This window comes from Netta rufina, assembly GCF_964035555.1.
Source record: "Netta rufina genome assembly, chromosome: 6".
Lineage (NCBI taxonomy): Eukaryota > Metazoa > Chordata > Aves > Anseriformes > Anatidae > Netta > Netta rufina.
In genome coordinates, this window is record NC_140129.1 from 13,496,339 (window position 1) to 13,515,281 (window position 18,943).

At 39.0% G+C, this 18,943-nt stretch overlaps 1 protein-coding gene across 1 annotated transcript; it reads right to left on the minus strand.

The window, feature by feature from the left end:
- Positions 1-1,182: 1,182 nt before the first annotated feature.
- Positions 1,183-14,129, minus strand: CPO (carboxypeptidase O; the record flags this gene model as incomplete). The annotated part of the gene is made up of 11 exons (XM_084289420.1): positions 1,183-1,451; positions 2,631-2,715; positions 3,724-3,926; positions 4,515-4,605; positions 5,727-5,837; positions 6,444-6,548; positions 7,297-7,395; positions 7,979-8,090; positions 10,258-10,382; positions 10,805-10,880; positions 14,050-14,129. The coding sequence occupies 11 exons, from the start codon at positions 14,127-14,129 to the stop codon at positions 1,183-1,185; spliced, it is 1,356 nt and encodes a 451-aa protein (XP_084145546.1).
- Positions 14,130-18,943: the final 4,814 nt, after the last annotated feature.

Genomic DNA, 18,943 nt, shown 5'->3' on the forward strand with positions numbered 1-18,943 from the left:
TGGGGAGTGATGCTCCTGTGGGGAGAAGTGCTAATTAGTGACACCTTCTGCTACAAAGCCCAGCGACAGACGGGTCTTACTCTAAATGAGTGGTTGGTCTGGAAGGACTATGCTCTGGGGAACCTGCAAGAGTTAGACAGATTTAGCTACGCTGATTGGTAATAATCTGTGGACAGTGAACACAGGAGCTAAGGTTTGACAATGAACCATACAGACAAAACAATAAGATGTGCTTTGGAAAAAAGACTGCAAGCTTTTGTCTTTATTTCTCTTTAACGGTATCATGGTCAAGTGTGATGCATCTTTCTTTTGCCAGCATCGGAAGGGAATTTGTCAAAAGAATTTTCCAGATTCTGCCACAGAATATCGATGAGATCATAGTCAAGTCACAGAGTTTTGTTGTACTTTATAGCTTGAGGACAGTAATATTATGGTCATCTCCGTGTGCTTTATCTGTTTTATACCAGAAGCTTTTGATCTACATTTTCCACGACTAGCTTTCAAGCAGTCATTAGAAATAAACAAGCAAAAAAATATTCTCTTCCCCAAAGTTGGAAATATTTTGTTGAAAATCTCTAGTCTAAAGAAGACTTTAAATTTTCAAGTGGAAACTTCAAGTTTGCTAAGAAAATTAGACATTGCATTAGAAAATTAGACATAGCATTTTTTTCCTGAACTCTTCATTTTCTATCAAAAAAAAAAATCTGTAATAACCAAGCCTGGTGGACGTAGTTCTGGGATGCAGAACTCCAGGATTCAAAAGCAGACAATACATGTTTAAAACAGGTTTTCTCTATTTTAGTGAACGCCCTGCACCCTCTGCTGTTGGCTGTCACAACGCATACAGCAGCTCGTTCCTTGGCACTTCCTTTTGAGTGGCCCAGGCTGAGGGTCTCTGCTCGATAAGCTGCAGTGGTTCCTGTCCTCTAGCACTCTGTCGAGCTTCTGGAATTTGAGAATGCAGAGAAATGCTCTCTGATCTGCTCCATGAGGTAGGAATAGCACCTCATCCAACAAGTCCCTAAAACAGAGCTATCAAAACCACAAGTGAATGCTTGAATTTTCTGGAATGAGCTTTTATTGAAATACTTGAAATTTAGTTTCTCTGCTAATATACTTTTGTCATTTCAAAGGGATGTTATGCCTTGTCTGGTGTCTCTTGGGGGGCTTTTGGTAGTGTTTTTAAGAAGCAATCCATGTAAATACAACACTCAGGCAAAGGCTCAGGCTCAGGCTGCCTGAGGTCAGCATCACAGCCCCACCTGGGAAGTACTTCTGGTCAACATAGTCTATAATGGTTGTCACAGCCAACATAGTCTCCTCGCACGTGGGCTGGATCTGGTCAGGAGGTAGAACAAATCCATAAGTACCATTGTCTCGCAGTTCAAATGTATAGGAGAAAGGAATGCCAATCATGTGAGCCCAGTCCCGTGAGGAGCCTGAGTTACTGTCTGTGAATTTAAAAATAGAGGGGAGATATATGTATTAAGCATTGCTCTTTGAAATACCTCTTGTTAATGCAAGGTTATACCAGAATCCCTGAGCTAAGCAGTAATCATACATCACTGTGACATGGAGACCAGCATTTCTAGTTGCTCCAATTCTTAAAGTCTTCCATGGAGTTTCCTAAGTGAAACAACTTTCCATAAGATGATATTGTACAAGAGATGAGTTCCACAGATTCTGCGTTCATAGCTTTTTGCCATGATCAGTGTTGGATACAAGGTGCATAGGCCATTTTTCTGTTCTGGTACTTCATTTCCTACATTGACATTGAACTTCTCTGTATATTTTTAAACACATATATTTTTAAACATGATTTTGTTCAAGCCTGAAAAAAATTCTGGCTACTCCTTGTATCATTGTTTATCTGCTCATGGATCTTTTTTTTCTTACCCATTCAGTTTAAGTACAAACCCTGGCAACATGCAGTCCTAGGCATGGACAAGTTACCTTAGATTTACACCACATTGCTCATGCAGAGACTGGCATAGACAGACATTGTGAATATGCAAAACCACGTGTGTACTGAAACCAGCTACTTACTGTTCTGAGTGCCTGGCATGACTTCCTGCTTGGTGGGAAAGGATTGTTTTTACCAGGCAGTCTCTAGGGCCCTCAAGTCCTCTGTGTTAAGACTGTCAACTAAGATCAGCTGTCGTGGTGTGTTCGTGATGTGGCTATCTGGTCTGGTAGGAATGAGGCTGAGACTGACGCATTTCGCACCAAACTGCAGGCAGCTGCAATGTGATAATGTCTGATGGAGTAGACCTGATTGGGATTTTAATTTTTGCTTGACTCCAGTGAAGATAAATAGGAGTTCTGCTGCTGACTTCAGCAGGGTCAGGATGATCTATCACCAATCTCTTTCTGTCCCCTGTGATGTATCTGTGAGGAATTCATGTAAGAACTGGCTTCTGATCAATGCTTCTTTCCTTCCTGCAGTCAGCTTTATGCGGTACAGTATTATCTTGTATTCAAATGATTGTTACTTGTATGTTCCACCAAACCAGGCAATTAAATATTACTCAAAGAAGGACCTTGGCAAAACAGCACTTGCTAATGTCTATGACGCAAGAATGACTCTCTTCTTTGAAAAACAGAGCAATTAAAGGGGAAAATAAACTTACATAAAATTAAAGAGGTTGATCCTACTTTATAACTGGTCCCATACTTTTCCATCAGGGCAGCAGCTGCTTTCTGTGCAACTTGCATCTGTATGTTCAAAATACAAACAGCATTTTCGTCAGTACCAGTAAATTTGGCAATTATTCCAAGTAGTCCAAAATTTGTATCTCTTTCAGCTATAAGTTTACTTGTGATCAGCCTCAAGTTTTATTTCTATTAGTTCAGGACTCTAGAGAAACCCATTACAAACACTTGGGAAAAATGGTCTTGATTTTTTTAATGCAAATTACATTTTAAAAAGATAACTGTTATTAGGTGGAGAAGATACTGGTTTTGTTTTAGTGCTGGAGAGATGCATTTTGGAGAATTAGAGTCTATGCTGCATAGCAAACTGAGACTGACTAGAGCAGCTATTGATCTCTTACACTTCTCCTATTGCCATGGAGTCGGTGTCTCACCATCTTTAGAAACTGAACCACAGACAGACTGAATCACTTCTCCAGTGTCTGGTATGAAGTATGAACCCAGGTCCTACATGCTCTTCACTAGTGCAACAGCTGTGGGAATGTTCATAAATATGCATTTTAGTGAACTTAAATTAAACCACTCAAAAACTAAGGGAGAATAGTAACCAAAATGTAGGTGTCTACTTTGCTCCCATTCTCCAAATGAACATGTTTGTACCCATTCTGGATACAACCCTGACAACCACATGCATGTAACGTACTAGCATCCTGAAGTGCAAACACATTCCTGCATGCAGCAAATGATTGCAGGCAGAACTTGGTGCTCTTCTCTGCTTACCTATACTGCACTGTAGTAACACTGTAATAATTCACTTTTCCTACTTTAAGATGAAAGATTAGGGTTAATTCTGAGACAGAGAAGCCTTGCTGGTACTGCCCATTCAAGAGACAATTGAGAACGTTGAGGAGACCACAGCCCAGCACAAGGGCAATGAGCATGCTAAAGCCCTGGAGACCTGCCTCAAGGGAAGTTTTCTTTAAAGAAAGATCAACAGTTCAAAGAGTTGTGCCAGGTGCTACTGCTTGTACTAATTCTCTACTGGTGTGAAAGATGAATGTTTTGCCCTACCAGTTCTTCGTTGTTACTTGGAGGTGTGGTTGTGGAACCATATGGAGTGAGGATGTACTGTCCGTAGGAGTGTACTGTTAAGTAGCACAAAATGTCACTCTTCTTCTGTTCAATAAGCTGGACCACAGCTCTCGTCTCAGGCTCTGATTCTGGTCCAGATCCACAGAAAACTTCACTGGTGCAGTTAAAAGAAACACCAACACCTGGAGAGGAATACAAAAAGTGAATTAAAGGAGAAACATATTAACTCCACTTCATAGGGAAATTTACCTGGAGGTGTTCAGGTGTGTGTGTATGTGGGCAGTCAGACTAGAAAGCTCAGAGGGACTCGAATGCTTTACTCTCCTGCTAGCAACTAAAATTTGAAAATTATGAATTATTTTACACGCATTTCCAGGTTGGCTGCAATGAAATCACTGACACAACAACAGTATACAACCTGCCAGCAAACCTTTGGAGGCCCCTTGAAATTCATGGCAGATACAAATGTTGGCTGTTAACTGACTGACTCCTAACACTGGTGATGCTTGCTCCTGCAGTGAATTAGAAGTACAGTTGTGTAAGCACTAATATTCTGCTTCCAGAAGTAAATGCCAGTTGAAAGTCAATAGCAATATTTTTACAAACCAGGTTTTTACTTTTACGTGTATCTTGGTGACAGTGGGATGAGTATTCCTTTCATACAGGATTTAATCTTATTTCAGAGACTTGTTATTATTCTTGCTTTATTTACTGTATAAATACTGTATGCATTTATTATATGTAGCTGACATGAAACACTTGGAACTTACTGCCCCAGGAGGAGTTAAAGTTTCGGTTCAGATCTGTCCCGTAGCAGGTGCCATTCATATATGGTGCACGGTTTTTCCTCCATAAACGTTCCTAAACAAAAGTAATTCCAGTTAAATAACTGCAACTTGATGATCCAAAGAGACTAATGATAGTATGGCATTGCACACCTTTTATTTAGACCTCTGCATTCTTGAGTAACTCTTGCATTATAGGGGACTCTGTTCAAGGGTGATAAAACTTAGTGATCAAACATCTTATTTATTACTGCCATGCTGATATCTTCCACAAGCCTTCATGCACCTTGAAATGAGCTTCTGAGCTTTTAAAAAACAACAATGGTATTTCTGTAGTACCGAACTGCTTCCGTGTGGTGTTCCACTTCTAAGAAGGACCTGACATTGTGAGGGATACTTCTTTGTCCAAAAGAGATGATAGCTGAACTTACATTTGTTTCAGATTCAGGAAGATGAATGCTTTTTTTGCCATCTAATCTAGCTGCTCTTTGATTCATTGTTAAACTCACTGCCATGCTTGGTTCCTGCAGAACTCACTGCGCTGCCTGTATGAGCCTCCTGGCTGAATGACCAGTGCATCCAAATGCAGTGTGTGGTGTGCTCCCAACCTGCTGGGGAGTAAGTGGAGAGACAGCAGGGTCCATGTGGCAGTAGACTGAACATTTTGGGCCGTGCTAATGTTCTGAATTAAAAGATGTTTCTATATTTCGCGTTGTTCTCCATATCAGATAAGGAAGATTATTTGGGAGAGCACATCTATTTCAAAGCCAGATAGCCTAACATTTGACCAAGTCTTCTGCCCTATGCTGCGAAGGTGATTAGATCTGTCTGCTAGTTGAGATTTCTTGCAAAGTACGACTGACTCCTCCAGACATGCTTAACTCTATCATTCAAGCCTTGAGCTGTTAGCAGGGAAGTCAGTCCATTCCCAGAAGCCTGAAAGCAATGGATCCCGTGGTTTTGACTTTCTACCTTCCCAAGGCTCATGACATTTGCTAGGAATTTTTTGCCCTCTGATCTCAAGTGACTGCTGATTTACCAGAAGAAAAAAAACTCTCTGCCACAGGAGGATTTGTGTGAGTAATGATTCTGTCACTGTTCTCTGTTTAAATATAATTGCTATGACTGTGTCTAAAATGAACAAAACATGCTGTGCACGTCTAAATTTCAGTATGGTCCTGGATTTTCACTACTTACTGCTTCCCAGGAATAGATATAACCATCAACATTGATGACTGGCAAGATGTAGAGATCCAAATTCTGAAGAAATCTTCTTATCGTTGCATCAGATTCGTAATTTTGCAGAATCTGAAAATAAAAAATACAAAGGACTGAACAGAAGAGAATATAGTGGTAATCATTGTAAAGAAATGGTTTAGAAATGTCATCAAAGAATCACTCACTCCTGGATATTACTGTGGTATCCAAGATCTACTTGATCCCCAGATATATTGAGAGACCTACCTTCTGCCATTAACAAAGTGACAGTGTATCCAGTTGTAGTGCACTTCCTAGGGTGCAGAGAATGAAAAACACGATGCCATAGGCATTGTGCACCAGGTACTTTAGAACATTGCTGTACTGCATTTTTAGGGATGTTTCATTCCAGGGGGACTGTGTCTTTGTGATACAGAGAGGCTTGATCCAAAAGCCACCATGGAAAAGGTAGAAATTGCTGTCTAGTTAAGTGTCTTTGGAATCAGTTTAGATAGAGGATACAACGTGCTAACAAATATTGTCCCGTATCCCATCTCAAACTGTGATTTGGACTTAGGTTTCTGTATTGTGTACTATTTTTGAACATCATATTTTAACAGGAAAAGCATAATGCTTGGTACCACTGTAGAGAAGAAAACTGAAGCATTCAAAACAATCTGTGTTTTTTATTATTTTGGTGGAAAAGATAGGGCTCACTTCTTTAACAAACCACTGGCAGAAGGCTGGAGCGATCCATTCTCTGGCGTGAATCCCACAGTCCATCCAAATGATCTTTTTGGGTTTATTTGATGGTTGACTGATCTGAGAAGAGTATAAAAATGGTCATTGGGCTAACTTACATTACAATAAAATAGCCTAGCCTAATACACGAAGAAAAGGATGTTCCTGGATATACTATTGAGTTATCTGAGATAATTATTATTGCAGACATCATTATGATAAGTTCTCCTTCCTAATGAGCCCATCTCTGAAGTAACTCAGGGCAAGAGTTTTAAAGTGCCTGTTGAGTAGAAGTTTCAATAAAACAGTTTCTTCTTCATTTATATTAGTCATTCACAGGTCTGATTGTTCTTACTCTGAGATTCTTTTTTTTAGATGAGGAAGCACAGAAAGGCAGGGAATCTAATTTTACTCAGTGATAGGAGTGTATTAGACAATAACTAAGCCAATTATTAAGATTACAGTTTTTACTAGAGCTACCGATAAAAAGTATCATGGAATACTTGTAGAAGAAATGTTATATGCTGTGAAAAATAATAAAAACTGGAAAACAAAATTCTTGGTCCTCACACACAGCTGTTGCCAAGCTAGTTTCACCTTGACTGATATTTCTAAACAATATTCCAGTTGATTTGTCTGCTTTTGCAATATAACAGCAATAGCAAGTTTATAGTGATAGTGTATATGAACATTGGGAAATCTTACTGCACTGTAGAGGAGTAAAACCATCTTCATTTCAGTGAACTGGAATAGGCACAGTCTTAGGGAAGATCTGAATCCTGTTTTCTCCTTTGTACTTTTATTTATTTTAATAAAGTTCCTGCCTTACCTGCAGATAATAAATTGTTCGATTCTCAACTGTATTCCCCAGGTAGTGCTGAGTCACCAGCTCACTGTTTTTCTCGATCTGAGTCATCCATTCATAAATCTGAAATAGTCACAGAGAGCGCTTGGTGCTAAGGGGGAGTTTCCTTCTCTTATCCAATTCTATTTCCAGATTAAAGGATTTTCCTAGACAAGCAATGTTTTCTTCAGACCTAAGCTGTGATATCAATCTGTGATATCAGTTAATGCTTACAGAAGGTCTCTCACTTGCCTGCAGGCAAAGACATGGCCATATCTCACTGGGTGGTAAAAGACAACATCACTGCAATACAACACTGATACTCTATCCCGAATCTTATTCAACATGCCCACCCCGTTGGGTGTCTTTCTGTTGTCTTTGCTGGATGCAGAACCACACCATCAAATCTCCAGAACTGCATTACAATTACGGTATCTGCCATCTTAGTATTTATTTTCCACATGTAAGTTCAGCAGGAAATTTAGGGGTAGCTTCAACAAAATACATGAGGACGAGATTCTAGTCAAACAGTAAGGACTGATCCTTCAAAAAAGACCCCTAAAGCCAGAAGGAGCTCCAGTATAGCTTTCTGTAAGCAGGGAGCTGCTTCCTGTGGCAAATACAAAATAGCAACAAAGAAAGCAAACAAACTCAGGTTCATCTTTACCTCTTCCATCGGATGATACTCAGTGTAGTTGTAACCTTCAGGGACCTGCCTTTGGCTTCTCTCCTTTAGTACACTCTCGTCCACAAGCTCCTGCACATCATTTATCAGGACTCTGAAAGGAGGGAAATTTGGGAGATAGGAAATAAAAAAATCCCTAATGATTACTGAAGAACTGTCGTGGTGGGTACACAACTTATATTAACAAATAAAAAGCTGTAGCCCCTTGGGTTCTGAGCTGCCTGGCAAATTCATCACCGTCAACAAAATGGTTACTTTTTTGTAAGAGAAAGTTCCAAGTACTGAAGTCTTCATTGGGTTTTATGAATAATAATTTTATTAGATTTTTTTTTTTAACCATTGACAATTTAAAAAAAAAAAAAGTTCAAGATCTTACTTTCCTTTACCAGTTCTGCTCCTGGGCAAAACTCTAAAATACCACTTTTGGGGAAAGTCAGGGGGAAACTGAAAATTTTAAGATTACTGTTTCTTTGTATTTTATAGAGACATTTTCAATTTGCAAAGACTTCATGTAGGTGTTTGGTGCACTTTGAAAAAATCAGAACAAACCCTGATCTTTTCTCTAAAAAGACCTCATTGCTTTTTATCTCGGAATTCGTTCAGAAAAGAGTGTGGCATAGGGCTGATTCCATGAGGAAGAGCAATCCATAAAGCTTTTGCCTTGGCTTCAGAGGACTTCATATCAGACACTGTTCTTTCTTACTGAAAGCGGCCACTTGTAACACTCACAAATCTGTGCTCATTGTAGGCGCTTGTGATAAGACAATTGCAAAGGTAGCTTAAACACTGATTTCAAACACCGTAAGTGCTCATAGGCTATTCTGCTGACACTAGCACCAGTTGGCATTTCTGGAAACTGCACATCTAACTTTTAAGAGTGGTTACAGCTGACTGTCTCTCTGGGCTTTGATGTTTATTCACATCTGAACTTCAGACTAAAATGTAGCAGTGCAGATTCCCCTGAACTGAAACCACACACAAAATGCCTTATCAGAGCTCTGGAGAACAGAAGTCCCAGCATCTGACACAGTCAGAATATTTAGGTCCTGATTATAATTTGTCATTTATGTCTCTATCTTTATTCACCTAACTGTCACGTTACCTTCCTTGCATGTCAACCACCTTCTAAAAGATGTCTCCAGCTTTGAATCTGTCGCAGGAATTTTAACTATAACATTGCCTTATTCCTTATCTCAATCCCTCAAGCCAAAATTTCAGCTTGACTTTTAAATTACCCGCCTCTCTCTTTAGGAGCTTACACAAGGTGGATACTATTCTGGCTCCAATCCAAAAAATAAAATAAAAATTAAGCTGCTAACTTCTGATTAATATTTAATTTTCCCCTAGAATCAGCTGAAGCCATTAGAAAATGAATAGCCTTGATTGAGGCTAAATATCTTTTGGGTTGTTGTCTCGGTCTGAATACCTAAACCTGATGCCAGATCATGCATACTGGCTGCCACCTCATCTCTCTCCACGTCTGGTTGTCAGGGCATCACACTTACTAAAAAGAATTTGTCAGGCAGGATGTCAAGATCAGCTTTAACTCTAAACAGCTTTGAAGTGGCACCAATCCTCTTTTAGCTTATCTTTCATTGGTAAATGTCAGTGTATGTCCATAGGCCATTTGTCATCAGCCCTGAGTGACTGCAGGATGGTTTATATGAAATATAGCTAGCTGCTGGTTACCTGGAAAAGTCAGTTCCAAATGGGAGTGAGATTGGATGAGGAATAGATCTTATTTAATCCCATGTAGCTTTATAATCACTCTTTGTATCTGAATTAGATCTTCTGGTTGGAAACAAAAGCGTGGCCCTTGGCATAGATGAGTGGCTGGATAGCTGTGATAACGCAGCTAGTGGCTCTCACATGTGCTCAGTGGGGACCTGCCACTGGGACCTTTGTTAAAGGCTGGGATTTTTCTCTTGCACTAGATGCTGCCTGGAAATTCTCCCTAGCCTGGTCAAGGGAAGATCAGTTAGGAAGACTGCAGTTTCTGTTCTGTTCCAGCTCCAAATTCGCAGTCCAGGCTAAGTGGAAGGTGAATAAACAGGGCATAGAGGAACATGCTTTTAAAACTCAGAGGTAGCCATAATATCTGTGCATCGGGCAAGATAAGATAAGTTGGAGGCAGTTGGAACAAAGGTTGGGTCCTGTCATTAGTACTTGCTGACTGCTCATTGGAAAGGGTTTGATCCTACTGTAATAGCAAAGAAGATTGCTAGAGCCAGCCTTTCTTATCAGGAAATTAGAGGTCGTACTTGTAAGAGATCATATGTTGATCTAAGCTGTCTTTCACCTCCTGCACCAGAGGAGCTGGGACCCTTATGTGTAGGTCTTCTCCAGCCCGGATGTCTTCAAGCAGCTGGGGCTTCCACAAATCCAGCTAGACAGAGGACAATAAGGAAATGCACAAATCACGCTCTGTTCTCAGAACGAGAAAATATATTTATTTAGAGTAGTTGCGTATCAAAACAATGGAACAAGTTTTTCTTCAGATTCTTTTCTTAACTTTTCTCCAGGAATCTGTTCCTAGAGCATGCAGCACAGGCTCGGTGCTTCCATTGACTGAGGCACCATTGATAAGTAGCAGCACCTTCCCAGAGCCATGCAATGAAACTGTCGTCTCCCCATAAATTCTTTCATCTAGTGGAGGGGCAATTTAGCCTTACACTAAGAGAAACGTCTTAGGTGTAGCTTTTTGAAGTTTACTTTCACCTTCATTCCTGTCCAAGCTTACATGCAAATCTGTTTTACATTCCAAGCCCCCTCTGTGCTTTTTAGGCACACCTGGTTATTCTTACTCACCATTAAAGTGCTGCAAAGATGCTGAAGATGCTGGACTTGCTGAAATGTTTCTGGCACAATATGCAAAACCTGATCTCTGGAAATTAAGTACAGAAACAAGACAGGTTTTAATATTTGTTAAAGTAGACATGATTGCCATAAATCAAAGGGAGGTATTTTCTCATGTGGAAGGAAGACAAAACATGTAAATGTTCTAAGAAAAGCATGTCTGAGTGATGAATTTCTGGAATGTTTTAGCTACAAACAGGACTAAGTGATGTGGGTTTTCTGTTGCTGGGGCATTAGGTTAGCTCTGCTTCCTTGCTAGTGGCAGTCCTTTATTCATCATATCAGCTTGCATGAGCCCTGGTGTGTGTTTCTGCCTCTGCAGGACTGGGGCCAAAACAAGATCACTGATAAAATCTCTTTTTGTTCCTCCTGTTCAGGAATTGTTCAATTATTCCAAATAGGCTTTGTGCTTTGCTAATCTATTTCAACATGCAAAAAAAAGTTAGATTGCCATGATATCACCAGTTGCTAAGAGACTGGGATGTTCACAAACTGCTCGCCATAAGAATTGCCAATTTATTCCACAAGCAGTGAATAGAGTGGTCTCCAGAAGCACATATTCTTACTCAAACAGCAGAAAACACAAAAAATGTATTGTACAGGATCTATCGTTTTACTATTACAAAAATGACACACAGATCCAGTGTCTGGGAATATATTTTCCTTAGGCCCCATGAAACTTTAATTTACTGCAGAGTTCATCTGAAAAAAGAAAAAAAAAAATCAAAAGTTGGAAAAGAACAAATTAAAGTGCTTGGAAATGCAGAAAACAAATCTGTATGCTTTATAGGAAAAAAAAAAAAAAAAAAGTAATTCTTTTTTTTTGAGATGTTCACAGATCAGCTTTCCAGGTCTGATAACAAGTGTGATATTTCTAATGAAAGAATTTCATAATAACAAGTGGATTTTGACAATTATGTCGTGTTTCTCAAAGGTGAGGTGGCAGTTATCTACTACTGATGCGGTCAAATGGGGAACCTGGGAAATGTGCTTACTTGTTAGTAACCAATAACCACAACTTCACAGTCTTCTTCAGTGACTTCAGTAGGCTTTGAAACCTTTACAGGTCAAGTAAAAAAAAAATAAATATTTACTTGCTAAGGCTTCTGTGATAGAAACTCTCATTGCAAAAGCCTTGCATGGTGAATCATTGTGGTCATCAATATAATATGCTCTCATCTGAACTGCAACTGCTATCATTTGTGCTTCCATACAAATGTACTATTATCAGCTGAATATACATGCAAATAGAATTCACAATTTTTTCGCATTATCCACTGAAAAATAGGAGGGCAGGATTTTTTTTCTCTCTCTCTTGAATATATCACCTTTGCTGATGGACTAACAAGAACCTGATAGTTAAAGTGAGCTGTTTGCAACTGGTTCAGGAGATGCTGTTAGCACATAGCAGCAGCCTTATCTATGGGGCAAAATGATTACATTTGCATTGCTAACGGTTTGATACAACAACCATGGTATCTTTGAAATAGATCCTTGTAGATGCAGGATAAACATCTTTGCTAGGAGAATAAACATCTCAGCTGCAGTTCCGTGTTTATTCTCCAGAAATGCCTGGGCTTGCTTCGTGCTTTGTCTGTCAGGAAGGGAAACAATATCCTGTAATATCTTTCTATCCTCATTGACATTATGTCTTAATTACACCAAATGAAAGAAATGCCAGACAGTCAGATTGCTGCCAGATGGCCAGCTCTTATTTACTGATAAACCTTTTACAATAGCCAGTGTGGAGACAGATCATTTTTAATAGTACACTAAAATTAGAAAGCACACACTCATTTATGATTATGGACTAGGATTCTCAGTGCAGAAGTGCAAAGTCAGCCCATGTGACCATGCAAGAACAACATTTTTTAAATGCTATGGTTAAGCTTTCTTACCAAATTAAAGGACCATTCTCAGCACAAGCTGCATTTCCTTGGATGTTCATAGATCACACGCCTCTGATATTTAATTTAAGTTGTTGCATAGAGCAAATTATGACGAAAATGTTAGTCCTGCTGGGCTTTACCAGTTGCTTCATCTTTGTGCAGGTACTGCTAGTCCAAAGTCACACAGATCATTCTGTTAAGTGTGTTTTTAAATCCTATGCAAGTACTCAACAGGTTCAGTCCTGAAGAGCAATTAGAAACAAAATTGAACACTACATAATCAAGGGTCCATGAATTCTGCCCAGTGAAAACATCAGGCTCTGAGCAAGTCCCTGACACAAATGTAAAGATTAAAGGGAAATAATGCGCTGTAAAGGGAGATGTAGTGACTGTGTATGCTCTGCCAGGAGAGGTGTTGAACAGGTATACTGTGAAGGAGCTTATTTGCTTGGTTTTGTGTTCTTTTTAAAGCTGTATCTAGGGGATATAATTAACCCAGAAGTATTAATCACAGGTCTACTTTCCTGTTGACTTTAGAAAATTCCATATATGAAGTTCTATATGGATAGTTAGTCTCTGCACTGTATTTGTACCCCTACTGCAAATCACAGCTGCTGTAAAGGCAAAGAGTGACCTGTCATTCCTTGTAAAGTTGAGGGTTAATGCCTATCAGAATTGTTTAGACAGGCAAACAGCACAATTTTATATCACTCATTTCTTACGAAGCAGAGTTGAGAATGGAGAATACAGCAAAAGCAGGCATTTCAGACTTTTCAAAAATACTTGCAGTTAAAAAAAGTGATAATCTCATTTTATGAACACCTTTGGATGAAGATTGTCTGGACCAATTTCATTGGCTTTTTAAATTATTTTTACAGATTTAAAACAGGAGTTCAGCATCTGAGCATCCTCTTCACATAACCCCGGATTTCTTTTATTAATGGATCTAATTTTGCTCAATCATTTTGTACTCCGAAAATGTATTTTATTCCTACAGCATCTGATTTCAAAAGTTCATTTCAGAAGTTTTGAAAGAGGATCAGCCATATGATTTTCAGCTAATGATAGCAGAGATGCGTTGCAGGGACATGTTGCGTCTCCTGTAGCTGCCACCATATCTTTGTTGGCTTGGATTGATTCACTCTTTCTCATTTCTTGTCTTTATGTTTTCTTTTTTCAAATCTTACAAATTTACAGGTTAGTAACCCTTCATCCACATTTTCATTTCAGAGATGTTATTACTATTTTTACACAGTTCCTGAGAATGTCAGTGATTGCATAGTTCTTCATGACCCCCTTCACACTCACCCATCATATTGCAGATCCGAGCAGAGTTTTCCAGGAATTAGAATCCCCAGAGAAAAGGTCATCCCAAGAAAAAGCCACATTTTTGTGCAAATAATCCAGAATAGATGAGGATAGATCTGTACTGAAAGCTTCATTTGCACAATTCTATTATATAACCAGACCTACCCTTGTTCAATCATTAACTTCACGTTGATATAGTTGTACTTTTTGTTAATTGTTCAAGCTTTCTGTTTCACATCCCAAAATACAAACATATACAAATAGCAATGTTCTCACTGCAGCACCCCTTTTAAGAAGTAAGATTTTTTTTTTATATATGCTACCTTCAAACCTTTAAAAATGTTATATGACCACGTTGGCAGTCTGAAGAAAATGTTACCTGCAAGGTCTATGGCAACTAGTGAGGATTATGTAAAAATTACAGGGGTAGGAAGAACAAGAGAATACTGGAAAAATAAGCTCCATCCTTGCTTTGTTCCTTCCCATGTGTATGTCCTTGTGGAGCACTTCCCTGACCTTCTGATTGCAGTTTTGTCACTTGGGTAGCCGAGAAGAGAATGTAAAAGAAACAAGCAATATTTGTTTTAGAGGGAAAGATATGGGGATTGCAGAGTTTCACCTAAAACCACATTCAGTTGGGCCAAATCAGTCCCAGGCCACACACTATCAACTTTACACTGCCATAAAAAGTGTTTTGATATGCTCAAAATGGTGGGTTGGTTACTGTCTGAAATACTTCATTCCCTATTTAGTTCATGTATCACGAGTGAGCAGTTGAATTCCTTCCTTAGTAGACTACATTTAGACGTATAGCACAATTCTTCAGAAAGAAATTGCTTCACTGAACTTCTCTCTTGGAGTAAAGCCATCCCATTGTCGTTTAATACAGCAGACTGCATGGATTTTGAGTGAAGAAAGTCCAGTAAGTCAGTTTGTTTGTGTACACATGCAATGAATTTTAACTGTAATCATAGTATCCTTCTCAGCAAAGTCCTCTTACATTACTGCCAAGGCTGTCATCAAGAAAACAGACAGAAAAACTGACCAGCTTAACTCAGAAGTGTGTTCTCACAAAACCAGTCTGCATTCAAGAGAAAAATACGCTCTTCTTCATAAATCACACCAGACCTTTCCCATTTTTTGCCTCATATTGTTACTTGCTCGACTGCTTGATTGTAAAAATGATGAATATTTCCCTCCATGCAGATACCCAACCCACAGTGACTTCCAGAAGAGCTGAAGGAAGTCCACCTTCACAGGATTGATAATTGTCCATCCTTACAGCAACTCCATCTGTGTAGGAAACAGAAAAACAAGCTCATGTTTGGAAGACCATATTCCATGTTGACACCTCTGCTCAGATAACCTTTTCTTGTTCTTCCTTTGTCCACGCTATGGCTATGTGAGGTAGACTAATGTTTTGAATTATCTTTCCTGTGGTAGTGTCTGTGCCCTTTTACCAGAACTGGCTTTGAAGGGAGCTCAGTCCCTTGACAGGGACTCAGAATCAAGAGACAAGAAAAATGGAGCATAGAGTAAAAAAACAAAAGGCTTCATTATGTGTTTTTTTTTTTTTTTCAAAAGAAAAAAAAAAAGGTATATACAAATGGCACAAATCATGATATATGATAAAATTCAACTCCAACCATATCCTTACACCTTCATCCTGAAAGTATAATCTATTTATTTGGTGGTGAAATCATTACTCCTCTGATGCCAAAGAGTTACTAAGATAGATAGGGTCATTTTGCTTTTCGGGCATGGGATTCAGAAGAAATGACAGTTGCTTGTTAGGTCTTAGATTCAAATTCCTTTGAAGTCTACTTGATTTTAATGGGCTTTAGATGAAAGTCCTGTACAAATAATCATGGACATTTCTCACCGATTTAAAAAATGGACTTGTTTGGGGACTTGGGCAGAAGATTTGTTCATAAAAGAAGATACTGAAGTATGTACTTAACGTTCAGTTTGTAAGCAGCATTGCTGAATTTGGAATAAACGCCATTAGAGACGTTATTCTGCCACCAGTGCAAAACTACCTTGGGACAAACAGTTAGAGTCAACAAGCCTATTGCCCTCTTGGGCATAAATAATGTCTCTCTCAGAAATAAAGCCTGTTCTTTGGTCAGGTTCTTACTGGCAGCTGCTTATCTTTCTAGCAAATGTGGAAGGCAGCTTAATCCATTTATTCCCTCCTGGAAAACTGTGTAAAAAGACATGGTATGTTCTGAGGAGAGGAAAGGTCATAAGCATATGGCCATGTGAAACCATGCAGCGTCCTTTCTTCCAAACAAGTTTGCTCTGCAGTACTTGCATACGTTTTCTTAGAGCTTCAAAGCATTTTTTCAGCATCAGTTTAGCCTCTTAACCGCCTCCTCGACAAGCAAATATTATTTCCACTACTTAAAAGATTAAGAAAAAAGGGGAAAAAAGTGACTCCCCCAAGGTGACATCGAAACATTGCTGCAGAGCCAGGAATAGAACTCAGATCTCCTGACTCCCTGTCTGGTGCTTCCTTAAATATATGACCATCTGCTCTCCTGCTGGAAGTATAGATACTATATGCTGACTCCAACAAGCTGGCTGCTAAGCCTGTTAGTTTATCCTCTTTTTATCCCATACTGATATCATCTCAAGCTAAGCTTTTGGCCTGGAGTCAAAGTGATTTCCAGTGTTTGAATGATTCGACCTGCTTGTTATTGTTTTAACCTTGCACCACACATATGCTCAGCTATTTGTGACTTATCTGCATACAGTCTGTTTAGCAACAGCCACAAGCTAGAACTGTTTTGTTTAAAGATTCCATACTGAAGCGTAGCACATGTTTTAAACAATTATCAAACAGCGGTGAGTTTGATCCTGGTAGCTGCCTGCACCCGGATTTCCTCCTGAGCTGCATGTAACTTTCAAGGACAAGGAGCTTATTAAGATGAAAAAAAAAAAAAAAAGAAAAAAAAAAAGAAAAAAAATATGCTCTTGTATCTCTCCACAAACATCACTTCACCACATCAAGCTTTCCCAGTTCCACAGCTAACTCCCATACTGACTCCATCTGAACTAAAAAACAAAGTAGAACTAGATGGAGTTCAAGATGATCATTATTTTAATCATCACCTTAATTCTGGCAAAATAATCTTCCAGTAAATTTCCCTCTTTCATTGCTGCAGAAAGCTCATGGTATATGTCCAAGTCAGAATCATCACTCAGTAGGGTCAATACAGTAACATGCTGAGTAATGTGCCTTAAATCCTAGTCTTCTGCTCCAGTGAAGAAGTGGGTTGGGTAATTCAACTGTTTTACTAAAATATCCTCTGGTTATCACTGTGGCTTCACTTTGAGGAAGCACACAATGAAATGATAGATCTGTTTCCCATTGACTTGTCATAGCAGATAGCTTATTGCATAGTTACTGTCTTTTTCTGTGAGTACTAAAAGTATTCTCTGTCTTTCTGAGCAATACTCCAAATATTCCAATGCATTCTACAATATTAAGTGAATGGTCTTAATTCTGTAGCGCATGCATCTTCAGCAATATGCTGTATGGTTTGCAATTCAATTCATTGTTCCTCTTGGTATACTACGTCTTCACCTTTCATAACTTTGTTAGAGAAAGGTTTGTCTGAAATTCTCTGGACTCTGTTGTGATTTGACAGTGTTAACAGTTCTCAAGCCTCATTACCTCCAGCCACAATTCTAGCATAGATGGGAATATACTGGAAGCTGAGTTTTCCTCTCTCTCTCTTTCTCTGATTTGATACTGAAAACACTCCATTAAACTTACATTTGGGATTTAAAAATAATCTTAAATAAATTCCAGCCAACATACGCTAGATTAGAATGACATTACTAGCAAACCTTAAAATTAGTTCCACTAAGCCAACTGTTAGTGTCCTGCAGATCACTGACTGACATAGGACACTTAAGCTTTAGCTGACTGGAACTAATTTGACAATTGGTACATGACCTAATGATTTCAAGACATACACATTTACAAATGCTTTCAAAGATTTTTCCACAGTTTTTATAGCACTTACACACATGCATACTCAGATATTTTGATTCAAAACTGGAAGTTTAAGTGTATTGTGTCACTGTAAGAAATAACACCTGCCTTTTCTCCACCAGTCCCATGATACAGTTTTTAGACAACTTCATTGTCTCAGAAGTGCATCAAGTACCCATTCGGTAAGCAGCTCCTTATGGAAGCAGGCTGGCAAAATCTGTATTGCTTTAATGAGGCTGGCAGCAGCTTCCTCAGATACCAGTTTCCTTAAGCAGGAAAAGAGGATGCTATTAGCAAAATGCCTTTCCTTAGTTGGCCTATTTTACCTTCATCTTTCAAACAACAAAATGTCACTGCTAAGAAACCTTGAGGTGCTCCTTTAACATAGAGCCTGAATTCAAGGTGGTATTTACAGCTTGTTGCTCAGGAGTAACGAAGTTTATTTCTAGGAGTGAAGGATGATCCCCTTTACCAGGAGTTGTGCGCAAAATCCTAGAGCCCTTATGTAAACTCCAGTAGGAAATTTGTCCGCATGAGGATTGTGCAGTTGAAAAAAAACACTAGTAGTGTATTTCAGGTGCAGTGGCAAATTATTGAACCTAAATTCCATGCATACAAGCTGGCTGCAAAATAATGCCCTTTTAGCTTGATCAAAGGAAAGATTCCTTTTGCTGGCAGTTTTTAATGGGTCTGAATTTGCCGTCATAAGGAGCAGTTAAATTTTCACACTCACCTTCTCCAGTCCTGAAAAGTTTCACTCCTAAGAATAGCTCCTGGTGACATGATTAGAACTTATGATTTCAAAGGTTCTGCTTTGGGACAAAAGGATTTTCATAAGTGTCTGATACTGTAATAAGGTTCTGAGTGGGCAAGAATTAGATGAGAATCCTT